General features: G+C 38.3%; 1 protein-coding gene across 1 annotated transcript; it reads left to right on the forward strand.

Moving 5' to 3' along the window:
• Positions 1-352: 352 nt before the first annotated feature.
• Positions 353-8,830, forward strand: lztfl1 (leucine zipper transcription factor-like 1). The gene is made up of 9 exons (XM_084747736.1): positions 353-679; positions 981-1,105; positions 2,485-2,679; positions 5,867-5,924; positions 6,390-6,461; positions 6,890-6,955; positions 7,043-7,120; positions 8,035-8,211; positions 8,706-8,830. Exons 1-9 carry the CDS (start codon positions 677-679, stop codon positions 8,811-8,813), a joined length of 882 nt encoding a protein of 293 aa, XP_084603862.1. The 5' UTR covers positions 353-676; the 3' UTR covers positions 8,814-8,830.
• Positions 8,831-9,965: the final 1,135 nt, after the last annotated feature.

A 9,965-nucleotide genomic window follows, 5' to 3' on the forward strand; every position in this document is an offset into this window, starting at 1 on the left:
CTTCACATGCAAGATATTGTATAAAATCACTCCCCAAGCATTGCTATCCCTAGACATCAATAAGTTTCTGTATATGGCACCTCAGTAATACCATGACTTGCCTCTCGCGATATTTGTACGTGTTGTTTCTTCATTGTGCATCTTAAACAAAGTAATTATGTTTTGCATTGTGGCAATGCTGTGTATACGATCCGGTCAGATTTAGGGGCAAAAACTCCACTCGCTAGGTGTTACGGGAAGCTCATGGTTTGGGTGACTTGGCCACTCTCGCGAGATCTTTTGTGGGTCTAGGATCCCCTTCTAGACGCGACACACTTTTGTTCCATGATGTACGTAGCGCCGTTGAACGCACCACTAGTAACCAAGGTGATGACGCTCTTCTCCGTTACCAAGGCATTCTCAAGGCAAACACTAGCTGGATAGCTAGGCTAGCCAATCTGCCAGATAATCTTATAGCTATGATATAACCCAGTTCAGCGTGTTTATCAAGTTTATCTTTAAGTATAAAGAAAGCTGACTAGAACCATCGTCTACAGCGGCTATATAGCCACTTTAGCTTGTAGTCATTTCGCCGCGTGGCCTAAATTAAAGCCTGAAAACACCCATTTTTCTTTTGGATCAGCTCAGTCTACAAGCTAGCTAACTTAGTAACATTAACGTTAGCTCCACAGCCACCATGGTAAGTAGTGCTGCTGTTTATGGACAACCAGACCACCTGTTTGCTTGTAGAAGTTGTTATGCTAAACGTTTAGCTCTATTTTATTTGAAGACGAGTAGTTAGCAAGCATCTTCATTGATAGCTAGCTCTAACTTGTATGTGCGAGCTCATATGAATAGGCCCTGTCACATATTAGCAAGGGAAATCCTCTTGAAGTTAGCTTATAAGCTAATTGTTGTTTCAGTTACAGCCTCTCTCTATCTCTCTAAGTCCATCTTTCATCTTTGGTGACAGTCGTTTCTCTTTTCTTGTCTCCACGTAGGCTGAATTCGGGTTTAATGAACACCACCAGAATGAAGTCATCAATTACATGCGATTTGCTCGTTCAAAGAGAGTCCTGAGACTGAAGACTATTGACTCATGCTTTGAAGAACTCAAAGACAGCAGGTGACTGGTCATACTTAAGCTTTTGAAGTCGTTTATATAGAATTTCCATTTTAATTCGCTTGACTTTCAGGACTGACAAGAAAATGTTATTCAGCAATGTTAGTCTTTCTTTTTCCTTCTCCCCTTTTTTTTTCAGGCACAATCATTTTTCTACATTTAATGTGTTTTTTTTTGTTTTTTTTTTTTACCTGTGATTCAAAATACGTGTAAACTACCACAAATATTTTTTGCTATGGTGTTAATACACACACTGTACTTTAAGACAGTGATTCCCAACCTTTTTTCTTAAAACACCCATTTTCTATCATTGAATAAACTGATGACCCCAGACTAAGTGACAGATTATGTATATTTCATATTATATTGAATGCATGACAATAACAGTATGGAATAAATAATAATCTGTACAATTAATTCAAATAGTGAAAACAATAACTGCAGGAGTTTTCTGTGAAATGATTTGGATGGATTTAGAACAGATTATCACCCGTGAAGGTTGCATCAGAGATGAGTTTTCCTGATATTTTTAGGATTTTTTTTTTTTTTTTTTTTTTTTTTAAATATGCAGCACTTTGTATTATGTATCCTTTTTAATTTTAACAGTTGTACATACTTAATAGACTTTTTTCTTTTTGACAAATTCAGTATTTTCTTGTCCCTGACACTTGGCCTTTATTCTATTAGCTCTTTGGTTGTTTTAGTTGTGTACTTTTCCAGTACAGGTTGAGGCTGTTTAGCAGAGAGAAGGGTTTATGAATAAACGTTTGATCAGGTGTTCCCTGTGCCCTTATCGTGTGAGTTTTTTTTTTTTTTTTGTTCACATCTTAAATAATAACCTAAACTTTGAAAATGATTATTTCAATTATGTTTAGTCACAGAAATGAATGTCATGCTGAGATATAGTCCTTATGTATGTTTTTAAAAAAGTTCTCTTACACCCCATAAAATCAAGACGACCTTGCAACTCCCTGCAAGGCTTTGATGACCCCTAGTGGGGGTCAGGAACCAGTGCTTTAAGGTTGCATGGATGTATTAAGGGTACTGCAGACAGACTGCTCCACTCCACTTAGCTTCCCTGCTCCTTTATACAACAGATTTAATATTAAGATGACACCACTCATGTTGAATAAAGCTTTGTTAGGGTCTGAAGAAGTTTAACAAATAGAAAACACTCAGGATTTTATGACTCATTATTACAAAGAGGAATAACTGACCTTGTTTTACAGACATTTCTTTTCTGGTGGAGGATATGAAGAATGATTTCTGGGCTGTACATATTGTTCTAATGTTATAGAAAATATAAAACACAACAATTAAGTGGTTCTCAGTCAGGGCAACCCGTAATGTGTTCATGTGTACGTGTGTGTCTCTCGCTGAAGGCTGGTGGACGAAACCTTCACAGTGGACGAGGTGAGGGAGATGCTGGATGGGCTGCAGGCGGTGGTGCGTGGGGAGGTGGAGATGGAGCTCATAAACACAGCCCACACTAATGTGCTGCTGCTCAGGCAGCTCTTCTCCCAAGCTGAGAAGTTTTACCTTCGACTGCAGAGTGATATCTCAGAGCTGGAGAACAGGTGAGCGGTAGATTCAGATTTAGGTCTGGTCTGTTGATTGCCGGGTTAAAGGTCCAGTGTGTAAGATTTATGGGGATCTATGGGCAGATTATAGCAGAAATTGAATATAATATTCATAAGTATGTTTGCATTGGTGTTTAATCACCTGAAAATAAGACTTGTTGTGTTTTCGTTACCTTAAAATGAGCTGTTTATATCTATAGAGTGTGCGGATCCTCTTCTATGGAGTCTGCAATGTTTCTAGAGTAACTCAGAATGAACAAACCAAACACTGACACTAGACGGGGTTGTCAGTGTTTTTCGTGACTCTTGTGACCACAGTAGGTTCTTCTAGACACTTGGAGGGGGAGGGTGATGATGGTGTTTTCACCAACCTGCAGGGTCACCGTAATATCTAAATCCTAGACACTGGACCTTTTATAGGCTAAAAACACCCAGCGAACATTTGCTAAAATGTGATATTGTCAGGTTTGCTCCCACATTAGTACAAAATGTTTTTAGTCGGATCATATGGAATTTAGAGGGCCTCCAAAGTCATGAAAGATAATATTTTGTATTTAGCGTTAATTTTTATCTTGTTCTTGCACAAGATATGAATCTTGTATTAAGAAAAACATCATATTCCTGATCTTTGAGAGTTCTGATGCAATGACAATAAGTCACATTAAATTAGCTGTAAAAACATCTTAAAGTTCAAATGATGTGACAGTTAAAGGTCAAACAGAGTGCCACCCCAAAATAAAAAGTGAGCCAGGACTCTAAAAACACAGTACACCTTCATGTTCATGAGAAAAACTTCTTTAACTTTGTACCACTTCCTCTTCAGTCTTGTTTAGGTTACATCTCTTGCATGTAACAGTGTGTACCTGGCAAAAAGGTCAATGCCAAGCCACAGGTTTGAACGCACTGCATGCATTTAGCACTTTTCTTTCATCACCATGGTTTCCTTTTGCAGTGATGTTCAGTTGGCCCGAAAACCACAACTATTGCTATTTTCTCACTGATTTTTAAGGTCAGTTCACCCAGCGTTTAAAAACTGGACTTGAAGAGCATAAGGTCACCCCAGAAACAATGCCTCTGTTTCTCAGGATAATTTGCAGACCTCACTACAGAAGTTTTTTTTTTTTCTACCTTCAGAATATATTTGCAATGGCATGTGAGTTTCATAGTATAATAACCGTGTCAGAAAATATCAAGACTTCATGGTATGCGGTTTTACACAAGTATTATCATTTTCAGTTACAATGGCCCTCAAACATTTGAAAACGGTTTATTTTGTTGAACAAATACTTAATTTCACAATATGTCGTGTTCTGACAGACATGAAACTTGATATAAACTTGAAATATTTTTTTAAATAACACTAATACGGTAGAATTTAATACTGTTATTAAGCTAATGTAAACAGTGTGATAACTGTAAATTTGCTCACCACAGTATACCATGATACCAGTATACTGCAGCAACCTTACTCTGTAAGAAAACTGTTGATAAGTAGAACTTTGTTATCTTGAGTAACAAGGAAAGATGCTTTTGAGTTTTCATGAAATTATGCCGTCAGAGAGAAACGAATAACTCTTGTAATTTGAGTGAACTAACCCTTTAATCCTTACACTTGGCAGAATTAAATTGTATGTATTTATATGCATTTACAATAATTTAAAAATGAACTTCTATTTCATTGAATATAGTTATAAAGCTAATATTCAGCCTTTTTACTATTCGCAGCTCATGTTTTATGTAGAGCTGAAACGATTAGTCAGTTGAGAGAAAATTAATTGTCAGCTATTTTGATAATTTATTAATTGTTCCAGTCATTTGGAGCAAACATTATCAAACATTTGCAGACTCTTGGTTGGACAAAAGAAGCAATTTGAAGATGGCACTTTCTCCGTTCTCCGTTTCTCTGTTATTCTTAGGAATAATTGGTGCATTAATCATCAGCTTTATGAGTGCATACCTTTGAAGTGGTGCAGTCGCATACACGTGTGATGAAACAAAGTCAAAATAGTAAAATAGAATTACCTAAAAGGTCCTTCTTGCTGTTGTAGTGAAAAAAAAAAGTGCCGTGGAGTGTTTTTCCATATTGCAAGCCTGAACACAGAGCAGTGTGGGCACATGTGATACCACCAGTAAGAAAGATAAATCACATTTGAACTGTTGTCAGAATGCACTCTTGACATTTTGACAAAGGATGTATTGCGGCTTTTTGGCCTGAGGTCTGAGAGCATTGAAGTATTTATATACAGCAGATCAGAAATTATTCACAGCGCTGCGAGCTACAGGAATCTGCAGTGAAATTAAAGAATATCAGTGGCAGTTATGTTTGCTTTGATATACAGATTTGAATGTCAAACTAAAGCCGAAAGCACACGTCATCCTGTTCCTCTTTTACCAGCGAGATAGAGGAAGCAAGACTTTTCCACATTCACCACCGTCACACTATCTGATCTTCACCGTCTGAGCAAAAAGGTCATAAATTTCACACTTCTGCAGCTGAATATTCTGAACCTGCTGCTAACTAATGCTGTTGTTGGTCAGTTTGATCGCTGTAAAGCTCCACAGTAAACGCAAGTTTGAATCCATGATATTCGGGTGAACTTAATGTAACATCTGACCTCTGTCACCTTTTGCCTTCTTTAAACTCTCAGTATGTTTTGGAAAATGTTCTTTTGTTGGTAATATGCACATCGTGGGTGGATAAACAAGCCCTAAAGTTTTTTTTTCTCTTCAGGGCCTCTACGTGACTGATATGGTGTCAAAAGAAGAAAGGAATACGCCCCATGTCACAGTCTACGTGTGTTTAGCTGCTTTTTAAAAACCACATTTAAACTTTTCAGAGGGCTGTTCTGCTCACCACAAAGCATATAAGTGCTAAACTGCCATCAAGAACAACGGTGCTCATTTTGCTTGACAAAGATGCACAACCGCCAAATAGCAGATTATAGTTATGCCAAAAAACATCAACAACAACATTGTGGTGGCAGAGTGACAGTTATATGAGGAGATAGATAAATAAATAAGGTTTCACTCTATTCACTGTTGCTCACAAAATATTGACATTAACTTTCCATACTTTGTATCCTGCCGTCTTAAAATTTGGAGATAATATTAAAGATTTAAAGCTTTTCTATTCCCTTCTGTTTAATATTTGTTATAATTCTTTGCGTTCTTTGCACCCGTACAGGGAGCTGCTGGAACAAGTGGCCGAATTTGAGAAGACTGACTTTAAAACGGCTGATAAGGTGAGCATAATGTGCAGCTCTATCGCATGTAGGACCACAAACATCACTGTCAGTGTAGTCGTTAATCATACGTTTAAAGGATATTTATACCCACATGGAATCCAGTAACTAGAGAGCAGTGCAGCGTTCCTTTGCATTTTAAGTAGTTTTATATGTCAGGCCGCCTGCCCTTCACACGTATCTGTGCGGTTCAGCAGTCACACTTCACTGGTTGAGGTGGTTTCATGATGAAGAGTTGCAGAAAAACAAATCGACTCTGTAATGCGATACTGTGCTCTTTCATGGGTTTGGCCGCTCACACATTTCTCAAAAGGTAGACATTAGTCACCTTTCAAAGAAAAGCAAAACCAAACACATATAAAAGCAGCGTTTTTTTGTTCACAGTTACGTCTCAGGTTTATAGTAACGTAGATTAAGAATGCTGCTGTCATTGTTTCAGTTGTAAAGTGTTGACTTAATTTCCAGATAAACCAGGAAACAAGCAAACCCAAGCTAGCACCACTTAATGAAGGCGGGGTGTCTGAACTTCTTAACAAGGTAAAGAAATATATTGCATCATTTAGAAACCCCAATTCCAAAAAAGTTGTGACGCTGTGTAAAACATTAATAAAAACAGAACACAATGATTTGCAAATACTTGTATTCAGTGAAATACAGTACAAAGACAAGATATTTAAAGTTCAAACTAAGAAACTTTATTGTTTTTTGTGTCCACAGTTCTGAAAACTGAGAATGAGTGTATATTTAGTAAAGACGATAAAGTTCATCCGTTTGAAAATTAAATAGCTTGTCTTTCTGCTGTATTCAGTTGAATATAGGTCATAGTATTGGGAAATAATTGCATTATGTATTTATTTATGTTTTTCACAGCGACCAAACCTTTTTGGAACGGCGTTTGTACATTTATGGTAGAAAGTTGTGCCCTTATCCATTCACTCCTTCACACCTCTTAAATATTTCTTCAGGAGATCACGAGACTACAGGAGGAAAACGACAAACTGAAAGTCAGGCTGCGGACCTTAGAATCCCAGGTATGACAACTAGCCATACATTTTTTTTTTAAACAAACAGCATCTACTTTATGTTTGTTAACTCTCTGCTCTGATTAATTCTCTCAGGCAATGAGTGCACTCGATGAGAAAACCAAGGCAGAGAGAGCTCTGAAAGACCTCCAGAAGGTGCAGGGTGAACAGCAGGTACAGTTTGGAGTTTTGCTTCCAAGCAGAATAATCTGCCTTTGTGACATTTTGTGTTTGCTTTCCATTTTACTACTGTTTTTGAATGTGTTGCGTCTGAACATTTACTGTTATTTGGCTTTATCTGCTAACTTGGACCTCACGTGGTATGTATCCAGCCGACCACAGGGTTGCTTTTGTCCGTCACTGTGTATAGGAACACGGTTTAGATTCTGTGCTGTAAAGATGTAATAGCCAGTCCCTCCAGGATTTTGCAGGGTTTTATTTTGGATTGTTGCGGCCTAAAATGCTTGATTTCACTGTAGCTTTTCCAAAAAAATGTTTTAGGCATTTTCTGCAATGAAATAGTCTGAGCAAGTGAGAAAAAAAAAGATGTTTGTTTGGTGTGATTTATTAAAAGGCAACTTGTTTCAGGGAGAATAAAACCACACTCTGCTCTAAATGTTCCAAGTAGCCTTACCAAAAAGACTCAGGATTACAAAATATGCTTTATTTGTATTCTACAAAGAGGCAACTGTCAGCAAACACAAAAATATACAATATAAATGTGCACAGAGGATTGATAGATGTAAGTAACAATGACAAATCTTGTGTTCTTCTTTGTACCCATGACAAATAATTAAATAAAATGTAATTAAACATTGAGTCGGTTCATAGAGACGTAAATGTATGACTTTTGTGTAGGGGACTGCTATGATTGGTGGAATTTGAGAGACAAACTAAGATGATCAGCCAAATTTGCAGAAAAGTTGTGGCAACTAGACAAAATTGCAAAGTTGTGCAGAATTCATGGAGATTGGTTTATTGGTGTAAATTGTCGCGATCGCGACATTGCAGCTTCCTGGAGGGACTCAACAGCGATGATTTGTCATTCATTCCATCTGAACCTGTCTGTTGTTTCTTTTCCCTTCAAGCTGGCTGCCCAATCCCAGGAGATCAGCAGTCTTGAGGACACAGTTGCAGCTCTGAGGGAGGACTATGAAAGGACTCTTACTGCCAACGCTGTCTCCCAGAGGGATCTGCAGGAGAACCTGATCTCCTCCAAACACGAGCTTCTGCGAGTGCAGGAGCAACTGGCCCTGGCAGAGAAGGTACATCACTGTGGTCGGCCAGATTGAACTGTAAAAACTGGGCACTGCTGATTAAATATGGGAGAATATTCTGGTACTACATTGCCTGCTTCTCTCCCACAGTGTTTTTAGAAACATTTCAGTGTGCTGTTTAGCTGTAATATGAGAAACTTTGTTGACCACGCAGGCGGCCATTTTTTGACGCTGAATGTACAAGCCAAAACCAAGCACCGTCCAAGTTGTGGTAGATCAGCCACAAGCTTTACACTCACAGTATCATCTCGGTACTGTGTATACTCTGGTTGCACAAAAACAATATGCCCGTAATGCCAAACTCGTGGATTCAAAACGATAGTCCACAAACGGATGGGTGACATTATGGTGGCTTCACACTTGGTTTTACAAGGTACAAACAGTAACGCCTACCAGATGTCAAGTATGAAACAGTTTGTACTGTATGGTTGCATTTAGCTTCTTTGTAGCTACTCTTATGTGTTTATGTGTGTGGTGTATAGGAGTTGGAGAAGAAGTTCCAGCAAACTGCTGCCTACCGCAACATGAAGGAGATCCTAACCAAGAAGAACGAGCAGATCAAAGAAATTAGAAAACGATTGCAGAGGTGAGTTTTCATCTCACAATTACTACAAGGAGTTTTTAACCATTTTAAACGGTTTGCAAAATCAACAAAAATTGCTTACACAGCAAAAAAAAAAAAAAAAAAAAAAAAAAAAAAATGGAAACGCTTCAAGCAACACTGGCATTGCCCTTTAAAGGGATAGTTTGGATTTTTAGAAGTGGAGTTACTGGTCTACTGCTGTCATGATCGCTTAGTTTGTTTGTGTTATCGTGTGACTTTGGTGAATCTCAACTAAGCTTTGAGAACACCACAGTCACACAATAACACAAACAAATTAACCCATCAAGGCTCTCTGATGGCAAGACAAAGCAGTGAAAGTATTCTGAATATAGCATACACTGAAACTGATATTGATATTTTGTGATGCGATTGTTTTAGGTGGCTAAAGCCTTCGTCTTAGCCTTCTACACTGCTACTCCTGCTGCTTCTCCCAACTGGCTGTACTGTAGGAAATAGATACAACCCTGCTTCCAAAAATTGGAACTATCCCTTTAATTTGAAAAAAAAAAAAAAAAAAAAAAAAAGTAGCTTTCTTGTACAGAAATGTGTCTAATTTCAGATTTGTATCGCTTGTCTGTTTCAGATATGAGCCCAATGAATGAGTTTCACCCAAGACAGCTGCTTCAACAGGTGTCCAGAGGGTGAGACGGGAAAATTTATGAGTGCGGGTTTGGACGGGAAACCATCGGTCCCACTGCTGTAAGACAACAGAGACAGAAAAAAGCACTTCCGCGAGGAACTGTTTATTCATGCTTTATCTGGCATCTTCAGTAGTTATTGGCTTTAGTAAAGAGCGGGTGCGCGGGGAGGTTGGCAGTACACACACAACTGAACAACACAAACCAAGTAGTGACAAATGATAACCTTCTCCAGCTGTGCTTTTTTTTTCTACGTCTCAATTTGAAGCTCACTTACAGTAGCTAGCAGACTTCCCTCAGTGCTCTATGCAATTACTATCATGTCCATGTTTGAAGAGGCCTTGTCCGTTTACTGAATTGGACAGATACGTACTGTCTGCCTGAAGCTTTGCAGTCTTATCTATGAGACAGTTGTAGGTCATATTTAGCTTTCTAGCACGGGGATATTGATTATTGATATTTTAGCTGATCACTCTTAATTTTAGCAGCCCCTTTTGTAG

The sequence above is a fragment of the Lutjanus erythropterus genome, chromosome 21 (assembly GCF_056507025.1).
Source record: "Lutjanus erythropterus isolate fLutEry1 chromosome 21, fLutEry1.hap2, whole genome shotgun sequence".
NCBI lineage: Eukaryota > Metazoa > Chordata > Actinopteri > Lutjaniformes > Lutjanidae > Lutjanus > Lutjanus erythropterus.

Coding starts and splice junctions, on each gene's coding strand:
- lztfl1 (XM_084747736.1), top strand. Junction 7,121..8,034: donor AGGTGCAGGGTGAACAGCAG/GTACAGTTTGGA, acceptor TTTCCCTTCAAG/CTGGCTGCCCAATCCCAGGA. Junction 8,212..8,705: donor AACTGGCCCTGGCAGAGAAG/GTACATCACTGT, acceptor TGTGGTGTATAG/GAGTTGGAGAAGAAGTTCCA.